The sequence below is a fragment of the Anas acuta genome, chromosome 12, assembly GCF_963932015.1.
Source record: "Anas acuta chromosome 12, bAnaAcu1.1, whole genome shotgun sequence".
In the NCBI taxonomy this organism is placed as follows: domain Eukaryota; kingdom Metazoa; phylum Chordata; class Aves; order Anseriformes; family Anatidae; genus Anas; species Anas acuta.
Genome location: NC_088990.1, coordinates 18708206 through 18723002, shown reverse-complemented (window position 1 = coordinate 18723002; position 14797 = coordinate 18708206). Strand labels below are relative to the sequence as shown.

The window sequence follows — 14797 nt, the reverse complement described above, 5'->3', positions numbered from 1 at the left end:
CGAGGCGCCGCCGCCCGGCCGCCCCCCGAACTACAGCACCCGAAGCGCCCCGCGGCCGTGCCGCCGGCCCCGCCCCCAGCCGGCGCCCCCCGGGCTGCCGTTGCTATGGCAACGCGGCCGCGCCGCCGAGCTCGGGGCCGAGGCCGCGGAGCCCCCGGCGGGCGGTGCGGGGAGGGCCGGGGCCGGGGCCGGGCTGGCAACGATCAGAGGGAAACAAAGGGGCGGGCGTGGGGCCGTGCCCCCAGGGAAGGCGGCGTGGGGAGGGGGGGAGGGCGCTGCTGCAGCCCCCAGCCTGCCGTACGGTACCGACGGGAACCCAAACAGAGCATCCGCTGAGCTGGCCCGGGTCCGTGTGGCAGCTGATTAGCAAAGGTAATAAAAATAGCTGCTGTTGCTCAAGATTGTCACCGACACAGAAAGTGATGCAAATGCAGGCGGTGTTACTGCGGCAGCCCCGTTATCGCTAAATAAGGTCACGCTCCAGCAGCTCCTGGCCCTGGGCTGTGCTGTGTTTCAGGGCATGCCTTGAGCAACATCGGCTCTGCCCACAGACATGTAACAAACCTGAAATGCTGTGCCCTGTTACTGGAGAGGCTGAGCTGAATCTATTTCTTCAGCAGGGAAAGATGACAACTTCTGCTGAGAAGCTGCCCTCGGGTCCCAACACCGGGACAAAGCACTCTTCTCGTCTGCCTGTCTGCACAAACCCTGGCAATCCTGTGTTCTCCTGCATGCTGGACCCCAGAACGCTGATGACCAGTAGCTCTTCGAGAAAGCCTCAGGTTTTACTGTTTAAAACAACTTCAAGTGAATACGGTGCTATCCCGCCTACTTCACAGATGTTGCCTTGTATTTACCATCCAGCAGATCAAACGTTTACAAAACACTTACTCACCTGTGGGTCATCTCAGGATGGTTATTTGAATACTGCCATTGACAGAAGTCGGGTATATGACTACCCCAATTTGCAGCATACTCTGTAAAAACAGCTCTCAATTTTCTCAGACCTAGCCTAGACACCAAGCTTTAAGAAAAGAAATCTGACTGTTAGTGACAGTTATTCCCAGAATGACTGAAATGTTTGATATATCTTGGTTTTGCTGGGTTGAACAAGATGCATCAAAAAGGATGTAGCACGTTTGCTGATATACTTCTCTGAATCAGACCCAAACCTGTAAAAATAAAGCTTTTGAAACTGGGATCATAAATGTGTTACTCAAGCGTGTAAAAACAGTTAAGTGCAAGAGTCATTTCACTTGAAGGTTTATGTTTTAATTAAAAGTATTTTCTGCTTTTAAAACTTAAGGTCAGTCTCCACATTCCTGCACCTCAGGACAGTAATATCAACATAACAAATATGACTTAGATACGGTATATGTATCACCAGCTCAGGTGTTGAAATCATCAAGTTTAACATCCATTTTCTCCCACTGTAATTAAATGAGACAAGGTGGCATTACTCATTCCACCAAAGACACCTGCTTCCCTAACTTTCCTCTAGAGAGGGCACTGTCTCTATTTCACAGCAGTAGAAAACGTGCCTGTCTACCTCAGAAAGAGCCTTTAGTAACTGTAACAAATCACTGCAATACAAATCTTATAAAGATGTATACAAATTGTTCTAACAGACTCCAAAACCAAAACAGAGAATTAGGGACTTGCAATTTGTAGTCATTCAGGTTGGATCCCAGGAAGCCGCTACTAGAAAAATGAAGAATATTAAAAAGGACTTTGCATCCCTGAGGAGGATGTTGAGGGAATCAGGGGTGCAGGTAGTGTTCTCCTCTGTCCTCCCTCTGGGTGACTGGGATGCAGGTAGAAGGAACAGAACAGGACAGGTAAATGACTGGCTGAGGGGGTGTTGTCTGGACCAGGAATTTGGGTATTTTGATCTTGGGCCATCCTTTGAGAGGCTGGGTATGTGGGCTATGGACAGACACCAACTGAGCAAGTGGGGCGCAAGTGTGTTGGGGAGCAAACTCTCTGAGATGATTACCAGGGCTTTAAACTAGGTTCAATGGGGGAAGGGAGGGGAGCTAAAGGTGACAGAGAAAGGCTGGGGGAAGTTGTCACTGCTGTCACTGTTGAAGACAGGGAAAATCTTCTGAGCTCTCCCATAGGATTGTCTGAGGGCTCCTCAGAGAAGGTAGCGTTCCCGATCCCCCGTCCAGTATCTTCTTCTTGCATCCCCCCAGGGGTAACTGCACCTGCTGCTTCCCTAAAGTGCCTGTACACCAATGCACGGAGCATAGGAAATAAACAGGATGAGCTCGAGATCTGTGTTCAGTCACAAGGCCACGATCTTATTGCGATCACTGAGATGTGGTGGGACAGCTCACATGACTGGAACACTGTCAGGGAGGGCTATGTCCTCTTTAGGAAAGACAGGCTGGGGAAGCGAGGGGGTGGGTTTGTTGTGAGGGAGCAATTAGAGTGTACCCAGCTCCAGCTGGGGGAGGGTGAAGGACAAGTGGAGAGCTTGTGGGTAAGAATTAAGGGGTGGGCTGGTATGGGGGACACGGTGGTGGGGGTCTACTACAGGTCTCCAGATCAGGAGGAGGAAGTCCATGAGGCCTTGTACGAGCAGCTGCTAGCAGCCTCACGATCATGAGCGCTGATCCTCATGGGGGACTTCAATTACCCAGACATCTGCTGGGTAAGCAACTCGGCCAGGCACAAGCAGTCCAAACGGTTCCTACAATGCATTGAGGACAATTTTCTGACGCAGGTGGTGGAGGAGCCAATGAGGCATGGGGTGCTCCTGGACCTTGTTCTTACCAACAGGGATGGCCTTGTTAGGGATGTGAAGGTTGGGGGCAGCTTGGGATGCAGCGACCATGAGATGGTGGAGTTCCAGATGGAACTAGGCAAAGGAAGTAAGGCTAAAAGCAGCATTGCTACCCTGGACTTCCAAAGAGCCAACTTCAACCTCTTCAGGGACCTGCTTGGGAGTATCTCATGGGATAGGCTGCTAAAAGGCAAGGGTGGTTGTGAGAGCTGGGCTACATTTAAGCAGCACTTCTTCCACGCTCAGGGTCGGTGCATCCCGAGGAATAGGAAATTGGGGAAGGGGGGCAGGAAACCTGCATGGATGAGCAAGGAGCTCATCAATAAGATCAAAAGGAAGAGGATAGTCTATGAAATGTGGAAAAAGGGCCTGTCCTCTTGGGAGGAGTATAGATGTGTTGTCAGGGCCTGCAGGGATGCAATGAGGAAGGCTAAAGCCCACCTAGAGACGAGGCTTGCAAAAAAAATAAAGGATAATAAGAAGGGTTTTTTCAAGTATGTAAACAGCAAGAGGAAAACTAGGGATAATGTGGGTCCCCTACCGAATGAGGGGGGTGTCCTGGTCACGGGAGACACTGAGAAGGCAGAGATACTGAATGCTTTCTTTGCTTCAGTCTTTTCTTCAAGGACACTCCCCCGGGACTCCTCGCCCCTGGCAATAGGACAAAGGGTCTGGCAAATGGAGGGCTCCCCCCAGTGGATATGGGAGTGGTTCGTGAGCGTCTGAGTGGGCTCAACACACACAAATCCATGGGTCCCAATGGGATGCATCTGCATGTGCTAAGGGAGCTGGCAGATGCGATCACCGAACTGCTCTCTATCATCTTTGAAAGGTCCTGGAGAACGGGTGAGGTGCCTGAAGACTGGAGGATAGCCAATGTCACTCCGGTCTTCAAGAAGGGCAAGAAGGAGGATCTGGGAAACTACAGGCCAGTCAGTCTCACCTCTGTCCCTGGAAAGGTGTTGGAACAGCTTGTTCTGGATGGCATCTCCAAGCAATTGGAAGAGAAGAAGGTTATGAGGAGTAGTCAGCATGGATTCACCAAGGGGAAGTCGTGCTCCACTAACCTCGTTGCCTTCTATGATGGCATCACCAGCTGGGTAGATGGGGGGGAGAGCTGTGGATGGCATCTACCTTGACTTTAGCAAGGCTTTTGATACTGTCTCCCATGACATCCTACTAGCAAAGCTGAGAAAGTGTGGGACAGATGAATGGACAGCAAGGTGGGTTGAGAACTGGCTGACTGGCCGAGCTCAGAGGGTGGTTATTGGTGGCACAGAGTCTGGCTGGAGGCCTGTGACTAGCAGTGTTCCCCAGGGGTCGGTGCTGGGTCCGGTCTTGTTCCAACATCTTCATCTATGACCTTGATGAGGGAATAGTGTCTGCCCTCAGCAAGTACACCAATGACACAAAGCTGGGAGGAGTGGCTGACACGCCAGAAGGCTGTGCTGCCATTCAGTGAGACCTGGACCAGCTGGAGAGATGGGCAGGAAGAAACCAGATGAGATTTGGTAAGAGCAAGCGTAGAGTCCTGCACCTGGGAAGGAACAACCCAAAGTATCAGTACAGGCTGGGGGACGACCTGCTGGAGATGAGCTCTACAGAGAAGGACCTGGGGGTCCTGGTGGACTACAGGCTGACCATGAGCCAGCAGCATGCCCTAGTGGCCAAGAGGGCCAATGGGATCCTGGCGTGCATTAAAAGGAGTGTGGCCAGCAGGTCAAGGGAGGTGATCCTCCCCCTCTACTCTGCCCTGGTCACGCCTCACCTGGAGTACTGTGTCCAGTTCTGGGCTCTCCAGTACAAGACAGGGATCTCCTGGAAAGAGTCCAGTGGAGGGCCACAAAGATGATACAGGGCTGGAGCATCTTCCCTATGAGGAAAGGCTGAGAGACCTGGTTCTGTTCAGCCTGGAGAAGACTGAGAGGGGATCTCCTCAATGTATATAAATATCTGAGGGGTGGAGGACAGAAGGATGTAGCCAACCTCTTCTCAGTGGTTTGTGGGGATGGGACAAGGGGCAATGGCTGCAAGTTAGAGCACAGGAAGTTCTGCACTGACATGCAAAAGAACTTCACAGTGAGGGTGATGGAGCATTGGAACAGGCTGCCCAGGGAGGTTGTGGAGTCTCCTTCTCTGGAGATATTCAAGGCCTGTCTGGATGCCTACCTGGGCAGCCTGCTCTGAGGAACCTTCTTTAGCAGGGGGGTTGGATCCAATGATCTTTCGAGGTCCCTTTCAACCTCTACAGTTCTGTGATTCTGTGACTCTCTTCCTTAGCCCCCCCTGCTTCCTCTCAGTAATTATATGAAAGACAGTAGCCATATTTTGGCAAGTAGAGCATTACGATCAATCGAGCCACTAAAGTTCCTGCACTGCCCTCCTTTCATCTGCCATAAATGGAGTATCCACCTCCTCCCATTGCAATGCAGGAGGTATCTGTGGAAAAACAGCACAGCAACTACCCCAAACATTTCTGACTGAGCTCAACACTTCTCTCAAGGCTCTCGGCCAAGCAACTGGAAGAAACACCTGCCATCGAGTACAAAATGTATGTTTTATTATTCAGCATAACCAATACATCACAGAAAGCAAAAACATGACAACTCCATATCAAAAGGATATACAGTATATCTAATTGTATTTGTTATTGTACCATACCTGCAAAAAATAGTAATTCATGTATCTGATCTTCTATAAATTCTGTCAGTGCTCCAAGTGAAAAAAAAATGTCTAGTTAACAACATATGAAAGAGAATGTGAACTAAGACTCCTCCTGATGCCCTCAAAGGCACCTCTCTCAAAAAGTTCCTTTTTAATTATTATTTATTTATATATTATTTTTTTTTTTTATGAATTTTGCATCGTTCCTTGAATTACGTGTCGAATCTTCTCTGCATCTTTTTCTATAGTTTTATTTTTAGGATCAATCTTGAGAGCTGCTTCATAATCCTGGAGACCTAATATGGACACATTTATAAGAATGTCAGTCATTAACACAAGAGTGTTTTCCTCTTTAGCAACTAACTGGAAGTAACTGTTCCCAGTCACCTGCGTGAAGTATTGCTCTTGAGTTTTGCTGTTGAGCAAGATAGATCAGAACGACAATAGGATTTACTTTTGTCAGTAAATCCTATTTATATCTTGCTTATATTATTTTTAAAAACATTTTAGTGGAAACATCACTAGTATATATTTTCAGATACCAAAATATGAAAACAGAGCCGCTCATTCATTCATACATGCATATACACACATCAACTATCTGCTTTCTTTCGTGTAAAGACTTTCTGTAGTTTAGGGCTCCTACCCACAGACAGTCTTGCAGTTGTTGAAAACATGCCATTCAGTTAATAAATAGACAAATGAGCACTTCAGTCCAATCTACATCAGAATCAGTCTAAATTAAAAAATAAGCATACCGCATAGAGGAATTACAGAGGAGGGGAGTGTTCAAAAGTATTCTGCAGAAGACAGAAAAACTGAATGACAGAACAAATGCACATGAAAACAAGAAAAAATGCATTAACTATGAATAAGATAGCTCAAAAATAAACAACACATAAGCAGAGGAATTAATTAAATAAATTACATAAATCCTCAGTGTTTTTTTTTTTTTTAAATAAGGTTTCCAAGTGCAAATAAAATTGAAAGGAAACAATGAAGAGATTGCTGGGCAGAAAAAGATGAGAACTGGGAAAAGCTCTACATTGACATTTTGAATATTCTTTAGTTTTTATTATAATATTTCACTTGTAACTTTGCCTTACAAAGCTAACCTGAGAGGGACACGTAATTCAGGTACTGTCACAAAGATCACACATACCTGATGAAACGACTTGCTGGTCACACAGATATGTCACTACGCAGTTCACGAGCAAATGTTTCAGAAATATTTCAGGTTATTTTAAGTCGGTACATTCTATAGTTGCTAATACTATAAACTCAAAACCAATAAAACATTGCACAAGTTCTTTTGCTTGTGAAGCAATCTAGTTACACGAGTTTGCATCCCACATTTGAATGCCTTTCATTCTCTCTACAATAATACCTTCCATGGCCACCAAGTTACCACAGTCAAGTCAGCCATTATGCACAAAAAGAATGACTACCAGCAGACCAAAGGAAGATACACAACTCACTAAAGCTTTTTCCTCAACGGAGAAGCTAATTTGTATCACTTACATGAGGAATAAAACCAATTTTCCTAAAACATGTGAAAAAAAAAGAGTAGAATTGCAATTAGCCAGTAGATTTAAAAAAATAAAATTAAGGTATAAAGGTTCCTAACAAAAAGAAAGATTGCATAGGCTTCCTTTAATGTCTTTCCTAAAAAAAAAATAAAAATAAAAAATAAAGACGTGCAGTCTCGTTTTGCTGAAGAGAATTACTTGCTTGTCAGTATTAATCCGTGTGTGTGTTCATAAAATCAGTCTTACCTTCAGCATATAATTCCAGCTGACAAAAAGCTGTACCACGTCTCACATATGCTTTTACTCGAGCATTCTCATTATCAGGAACAGGTGGTGTCAGCAATTCTAGTGCCTTTACAAATGAAAATAGCAAAAATATTTAGAGGTAGATTTTCCATAATTTTCCATAATTCTGGTTTGTTTGTTTCCGTTTACACACATACTCTTTTCACTTACTAAGTAACTATTCAAATGTAATTATATGGCTTGTCAATCTCATTGCTAAGATTCCTATCTGCTGTCTCATAGTTTGGTAAATACAGTGTCATTGCCATGGCTAAAAACTCATACATACTATGCTAAGTGTTTATTCAAACAATGTATTTTATTTTCATAAATGATATCGCCTATTATGCTACAAACAAACAAACAAATAAATCACATGTTGCAACACCAGTTACTCTGAAAAAAGGGGAGGAGGTGGCTTCAAGTCTCAAGACTTATTAGTTCAAAAGATAGTAGCTCTGGAATAACTTTCTCCAAATGTTGTCAGCTATCATTTGAGGTCACTCCCCTCTCATTGCACAAAAGAAAAAAAAAAAAAAAAAGAGAGAGAGATGCTAATAGAGGTGATCCAGCCCTCCTTTAAAAATATCTATATTGTTTTTAAAGTGTCTCCGTCCTCACTATCATCACCCTTTCTTTCTTCCCACCAAGCGAAGAACAACACAACATAATACAATGGGTATTTGTGTATATTCTGCACCTTTCCTGCTCAAAACTTTTTTTTTTTTTTTTTTTTTTTTCCAAGTGCAGGTATTCCTTTAACATTTTACCAGTAAAGGAATGTGTGCTGATCAATCAGCATCATAATATCAATTCTGAATTTAAAAATTTTGAATTGCACTAATAGTTACTTACAGATCTGCTTGAAACAGAAGCATCACAGTAATAATCACAATCATGTGTAAGAAAACAGTCTGAGAACTTATATATTTATACCTTAGAGGAATCTTCAATGGCTTTGTGTAAATTCCTCAGTTTAAGATGGCAAGCAGCACGATTCAGATACAGTAGTGGAAGCTTATTGTTTAGCCGGACTGCAAGGTTATATGCATTCACAGCTGCAAGATAGTTTCCTGTTGCAAACATTTTGCTAAGTATAAAACAAGTGAAATGTAATTTAATTAAGGTGATGCATCATGAAATAAATACCTACTTATTGTTAACCACAGTTTTTTTTTTAAATAGAAATTTTAGCAGCTTGGTCAGTCGTAACTTCAGAGAACAACATAGGTGAAGTTCAGTCAAACTTAATGCTCAGAATATAGCATATCAACACACAACTTTGCAAAAATAGACACTGCCTAAAAGCAATGAAGATCAATAAAAAGTGAATGAACTCTTCTATGCATTCACATGACTGCTTTTTGAAGTGATGTATGTGATTGTGATTGCTTATTTCATTTTAAATAGACCTTCAAATGGAACCTAACTTACTTTCCTTTGTCCTTTAACCAGTCTGGATTCTTCTCTTCTTCTTTTAAGTCTTTCAGCTCAGACAAATCAGCACTTATTATTCTTCGAGCTTCTGCTTGTTTATGTAGCCACTTTTAATATATAATGAACAAGAATTATTTTTGAAGTAAAATTTAAGTTTTGCTTTTGTTTATTCACTCAGTCCTATCAAAAGAGTACTATTTGTCATGTATTTTGGACAGAGAGAAATAGTTAATAATGTAAGACAGAAAGATTTTCCTATTTTCCCCAAATATTGTTATGTGATAAGTAAGGTTACTACGTTACTAATACATATTCAATAAATCTCTTTTAGACACTCTGTAAGCTTCTGTGAGTTTCTTTTTAAGAAGACAGAACTTAACATACATTAAGTATAAAGAAATTTCAAATCTTGTACTACATGGAATTCAATTAATATTGCAAATTTAAAAACAAAAAATAAATTAAACTTTATTTACCACAATCACATGTTTGGCGAAAATATATATCTTTAATATATATTTTATTTAAATTAAGATTTAAATAAGACAGTATTCTTTGGCCATTGAGAATACTGTACAGGTAACATTTTTGACAACTTCCAGAATAAACAGTAATAATTAACCGTCTTGGAACATAACAGAAGCACCAAAAGAGAACAATCTCTACCTCCTCCTCTTCTGCTACACGAGATTCTCGTAGGGCTGTAGGAAAAACTCGTGACGTGAAGTTGATTTTAATCGTACCAGAAGATCGAGGAGCTGGTAGTTGCTCTTCCTTTAAGTTTTCTGAAAACATACTACAGGAACCACGACCTACAAAGAGAATTCGGGTACTGGAAATGAAAAATGAAGCAAAAGTGATTTTTTCCTGTTTTTCTACCAAATTCCTAATTTATTAATTCTGCATGTTAGCAATAAATCTCTAATAATAGCATAGCAAAAGTTTGGACTTGTTCTTTTGAAGAAAAGTTTCAAACAATGTTTATCCTTGCTATATATCATACAATCTGTTATTGACTACACTGTCATGAATGAACGTACATTCTGCTTACACCACCATCTCTGTCACTTACATGACTCTCTGTTGGGGCAAGTGAAGTGCAATACAAACATAACAAGAATGAACAATTTTCTCTTGATCTACTTCACTATTGTCTCTCTGTAAGGCTAAGGCATGGGACAGAGTGAAAGCAGACTGCCTACTTCTATGAAAACTAGTAGTTGGATACCTTAGTGGTAACATGAACTCCACTCTCAGAAACTTTGCAACACACTATTAGAAAGACTTCCTGTTCTACTTTCCTAAAGCCTACTGCATAACTTGCCTGCTTATTTCCAAGGACTTAAAGGAGAGCTAAGAACTCACATGGTATTGCTCAACAAATCACAAGAAAATAAAGAGACAAAAATAACTGAAAAATAAAAGAATTAACTCAGTACAGTGAACACAAAGATAAATGATGAACTAAAAACATCCAGGAATAACGTTACATCCACACACTGAAGAATGATAAAACACATCCCAATAATACAACCTTTTGTAGGTTTGAGTCTGGTCTTCAAAGTTTCTTCACTAGGAATGCTAGTTTTGTTAATTTTTTCCTTTTTCTTCTCCTTTAGTTGCTCTACTTCTTCATGTAGTTGCCCTTCTTTTTGTACCTTCTTTTGATTCTCAACATCTTTCAGCTGATCTTTCCATAACTGCAACTCCTTAGTGACTTTCTGCCGCTCCTGTTCTTTCAGCTCTTCAATTCTTTTTCTTTCTGCTTCTTCTAGCTGTTTGAAATATAAAACTGAGATATGTAGCATCCAATAATAAGAGAACTGAGTAAAAGATACCGTTATTTTCCCAGTTTCATTTCCTAAGCGCATCTTCACCATTAGTATGATCCCAAAAGCAGAGTTATGAAAGACCCTTAAAAATAGTTAGGAAAGATTTCTAATTAGCTTTTAAAAGAAGTCACAAGTTTTAACTATTTCACTACCACTATGTAGGTGTATGGTCCCAAAACAGTCAAAAATAAAGTCTTATTTATATTTTGAAGAATACAATCCACAAATAAACCTTTGTAGGTTTTCCTGTTATCTCCAGAGTTCATTTTGGTTCACCACACAAAAGTATGCTGTTCACATACCTTCTTTATTATGAAAAAATAATTTTATTTTTTAAATCTACTTGGACTGTTTTATTATACTTGATGATAAAGCTCTTCCTGCCTCTGCTTCAATAATGATAATGATTACTTTATTAAGAGAGGTAGGAAGTGCCTTCTGATGAGGCCCTAATTACCAGCAATTCTAGAAGATGACACTTCACTGTTCATTAACCAAACTTTTACTTCAATATCCTAGCTATATTTCAACTGCGGAACGTATAGAAATGTGAACATATACCTTCATTTTAATGCATTATTTCTTCTGTCTACTTCTCTTTGGAATTATTACATACAGGGAATAGATATAGCCTTTCAGCTGAGAAAGTTATTAATTGCAGATTATTTTTTGTTGAAATTACATATGCAATCTTAGAAGTTCATTGCATACCTTTAAAAGTTCATTTAAACACAAATGAAGTTACCAGAGTTTTTATATAAATTTAAGGAAAAAAAGTGTCTTAAAATACACACAAAATGCAGAACAACAAAAATACCACATACAAAAAATAACAGCAGTGAACACCTGATATAGAACAACAATGAATAAATACGTTTTTATATATCCACGTTTTTGTAAGCAACAAATGACCAAACACTTGTGCTGTTGCAGAGGCTACAGAAGATTAATATTTTGCTACATTATTATTGTCTCCTTTCAACTGATGAAAATCTGAATTCCTCACCAATATTTTTCATGATTAATATTAATGTAAAATGACAACTCCTTATATTTTTTCTATCTCATTTTTATATGTGGTAGCAGATACGTTTAAGTGCAAATTAAAAGATCCTCTACTGCTGTAATAAAAATTAGTACTTCTTACATTTTTAAGGTACGCTTATAGCAGCTGCCAGATTCATTGGCAATTAATTATGTTTACATGTATGATAGAGATTTTTCCAAATTTACCTTCATTGTGGCCTCCAAGGCATATTTTTTATGTTCTTGTTTTGTAACTTTTTTTGCTTCTGTCTCCTCTTTTGCCTTTTCATGGGCTTTTAGAACAGCATTCTCTCTCAGATATTGCAGTTTCTCCTTACTAGCTTAAAACAAACAAGAATATTTCAGAAATATAGGCCCAAAGTTTTACTATTACATACCACATTCATAAAAACAGAAATCCTCTTTCCACTTTACCTAAGAAAATGTAACTTCTCAAAACCCACAAAGCACACTTTATCAAGTCCATCTCTTAAAAAGAAAATCTAAGATTCGTTTAAACACTCAATGTAAGTTTTATTTGAAACTTTGTTTTGTGCTCACTATAACGTTCTCATGTTCCTTCTTTAAAAAAAAACAAAGTAGAAGAGAACAGACAATGAGCAATACAATTTAATTTAGCTTGAACTGTCAAGTAAGAGCGCTTTTTTTTTTTTTCTCCAAAACTGCCTTTTCTAGTAGGTGCTCTTTTCAGTACTTCAGCACTTCAACTCCAACAGTTGATTCTGAAGGTCAGTGTGAAACTGGTAAAACCACAAAGAGCACCTGCAATTTCCTATGAAGGAGCTAGAGGTAATTCAGAATAATTATAACATCCCCAACTGACACCGTAGTTTTCAGTGCCAGATCAGAGTTCATAGGCTTTCTGAAAATTACTGAAACACACAAAAAGCCATGAAGGTAAAGGTAGTATTTTTCTAGACCAATTAATATAGCTGGAAGAGCAGCAAAGCTAGTATTCTGGCACCTTATTTTTCACAAGCTTACCATTCTCTAGAGTTAGGGATTCCCATATGCCCACTTCCTTTTTATACAAAGTGAAGAAAACAATTCCATTTCCAATCTTCGCTGTGCTGTTTGTGTCATCAATAGGAGCGTATAAGATGGCTTCAAACAAAAAGGGAGGAACGCTTACCTATAGAAACATGATTAACGAGCATGTACTAACACTTCAATTTGTAATGAATTACCATACAGCCAAAATACTCGGTGCAAGCACACAGCAAACCTCAGGAAACACATGCTACCGACAAGGCTGATTTGCCGAGTGTGCCATACCAAGATTTTAGCTCCTATTAGAGCAAATAAGAGATGGAAACAGTTTGTTTTCCAGTAGACCTCGACTTTGTGATTATGTGGCTAGCATGAACAGCTGCGTCGAGGGAAGCCCCACCTTGAGGTAGCGCTCGGTGCAGAAGATGTTGGCGGCGGTGACCCGCACGCCGGGCACGGGCAGCGAGAGGAAGACGGCGGAGCCGCTCTGCCGCCAGCTGTGCCCCCTCAGCCACACCGGCATGGCGCCCACAGCGCCCGTTGCTAGGGAGGAGCAGGAGGGGGAGGAGGCGCAGCGCTGCCGGGGCTCTGAGGGAGCGCTTCCGCCTCTCCCTCACCGCCCGCGGGGGCTGCAGGCGGGCGCCCCGCAGCCTCAGCCAATGGCACGCCGGGGGGAGCGGGGCGGGGCGCGGCGCACGCTGGGAGTTGTGGTCCCCGGGGCCAGCAGCGCTCCCGGCACCCCCTCCATGCCCCCTGCCCGCGGGGGCCGTGAGGCACCAAGCTTAAATCAGCCGCGCTTGGTAAGGCTGCTGACGTGTCGCAGCGAAGATTCAGTTCTCATATTTTATTAGCCGTATTCCAAAGGAGCGATCAAATGGTAGCAGTTAGGATTAAGAACTAGCTGTAGTTCATCGTTACAACATACGGATAGGCGTCAAAGGTGTAAAGACTCTTTCCGAGGAAGACAGCCACAATAACCAATATGATCTATATGATCTGACCAATATGGACAGTCTCCAGCTCCTTTCACCCAGACCAGTATCATCCGGGTCTGGCTTCAGACCTGGTATCATCAACAGGAATCAGAATCAAATTCCACATTCCAGGAGTATTCAAAAGTATCCGAGGAAAAAGATTTAATCGGAAGTCAAAATACTTTAGGAATTTTTTGGCACATGTAACCTTCAAAAAAAAAAAAAAAACCTTCACTCACTGTTTTAAAATTATGGTATTGAAAGAGCAACATTGGATAGAACAATTATAATGTAACAGCAATTCCAAATCCCCTACCGCTCCAGAACGCAGCTGTGGTGATCCCCAACACATTCATCAGTTTTGTAGAATTCACTCACGGATACGTCTTACATTTGTGGAGTGCTGGCCTTCTGCTTTGGTCATCCACGTGTTGTTTTTAGTTTAATCACAGAGAATATACTGAAATGAAGCAGCCTATTATTTATTCCTGCCAGCAGTAAGACATTACGCATACACAATTTACAATATAGGCCACAGGTACATTTACCAGTATTTGATCTTCTCAAGTTACATAAAATAGCTTCAGTACGTTAAAAAAAAAAAAAAAAAAAAATCTCCAATCCCCCTTACCCATGTTGTATTGATATGCATCTACAAAACCAGCACCTGTGTCAGAGACGTTCCACATTGCTAGCTTGCTTGGACAAATGACCGAGCTCTTGCTGTGACACTTGCAAAATAAACTAGAAGAGAGGTCCGCTCAGGATCTTTCTTCTGCTGTTACTGCATTATCAGTCAAAAGTGCAAGAAGCTTTGTAGTGAGAGAAAGGAAGAGATTAAATGTTCCCTGGAAAACTTTAAATTCCTATTTCCTGTGCTCTGAAGGATGGAGACTTCTATTCCCATCAAATCTTACTAATATTGCTCTGGAGCTTCTAGTTCCTAATATATTCATATCTTCCAGGAGGTTATTTTATTCTTAATGGCTTTGGAGGCTTAAAAAAGTATCTTTGTAGTACTCTGCATTTCTTTACCTAATTTATTTAATAATCCTCCCCTCCCCCCAAAATTCTTCCCCATTTTATTAATTGGAATAATTATTTGCATAGTATCTTCCAAAAATAAATAAATAAATATCAAATCTATTCAGGCAAATGATGCCTAAGCCTTCCTTCAAGAAATAACAGGATTCATGGTGCAAGACCTTTTCTAATCTGCTTTGAAGTTAATTCAGATTAATGGCTCTAGAG

At 41.3% G+C, this 14797-nt stretch overlaps 2 protein-coding genes across 11 annotated transcripts; one reads left to right on the top strand and one right to left on the bottom strand.

Moving 5' to 3' along the window:
* Nucleotides 1-157: 157 nt before the first annotated feature.
* Nucleotides 158-1208, top strand: PIERCE2 (piercer of microtubule wall 2). The gene is made up of 2 exons (XM_068696145.1): nucleotides 158-372; nucleotides 621-1208. Exon 2 carries the CDS (start codon nucleotides 627-629, stop codon nucleotides 981-983), a length of 357 nt encoding a protein of 118 aa, XP_068552246.1. The 5' UTR covers nucleotides 158-372; nucleotides 621-626; the 3' UTR covers nucleotides 984-1208.
* Nucleotides 1209-5326: 4118 nt separating this feature from the next.
* DNAAF4 (dynein axonemal assembly factor 4) lies at nucleotides 5327-14583 on the bottom strand. Of its 10 annotated transcripts, XM_068695364.1 has the most exons (10): nucleotides 12973-13197; nucleotides 12567-12714; nucleotides 11769-11902; nucleotides 10238-10478; nucleotides 9370-9515; nucleotides 8701-8810; nucleotides 8203-8356; nucleotides 7228-7333; nucleotides 6211-6252; nucleotides 5327-5748 (listed from the first exon to the last, which is right to left on the bottom strand). In XM_068695364.1, the coding sequence occupies exons 1-9, from the start codon at nucleotides 13093-13095 to the stop codon at nucleotides 6242-6244; spliced, it is 1173 nt and encodes a 390-aa protein (XP_068551465.1). In that variant the 5' UTR covers nucleotides 13096-13197; the 3' UTR covers nucleotides 5327-5748; nucleotides 6211-6241. The 10 variants fall into 10 exon arrangements, 9 of the variants coding, with proteins under 9 accessions (XP_068551465.1, XP_068551462.1, XP_068551464.1 ...); XR_011100570.1 differs by having other exon boundaries at nucleotides 6211-7333; XM_068695361.1 differs by lacking the exons at nucleotides 6211-6252; nucleotides 12973-13197 and adding an exon at nucleotides 13863-14583.
* Nucleotides 14584-14797: the final 214 nt, after the last annotated feature.

What these genes read in the sequence shown, in the direction of transcription:
- PIERCE2 (XM_068696145.1), top strand. Translation starts at nt 627, where the DNA reads ATGACAACTTCTGCTGAGAAGCTGCCCTCGGGTCCCAACACCGGGACA.
- DNAAF4 (XM_068695360.1), bottom strand. Translation starts at nt 13,095, where the DNA reads ATGCCGGTGTGGCTGAGGGGGCACAGCTGGCGGCAGAGCGGCTCCGCC. An exon ending in ATCCCTAACTCTAGAGAATG is followed by an intron (nt 11,903 to 12,566) that starts GTAAGCTTGTGA and finishes GTTTGTTTTAAG; the next exon opens with CTAGTAAGGAGAAACTGCAA. An exon ending in CCATTGAAGATTCCTCTAAG is followed by an intron (nt 7,334 to 8,202) that starts GTATAAATATAT and finishes TCATTTGTAAAG; the next exon opens with GCACTAGAATTGCTGACACC.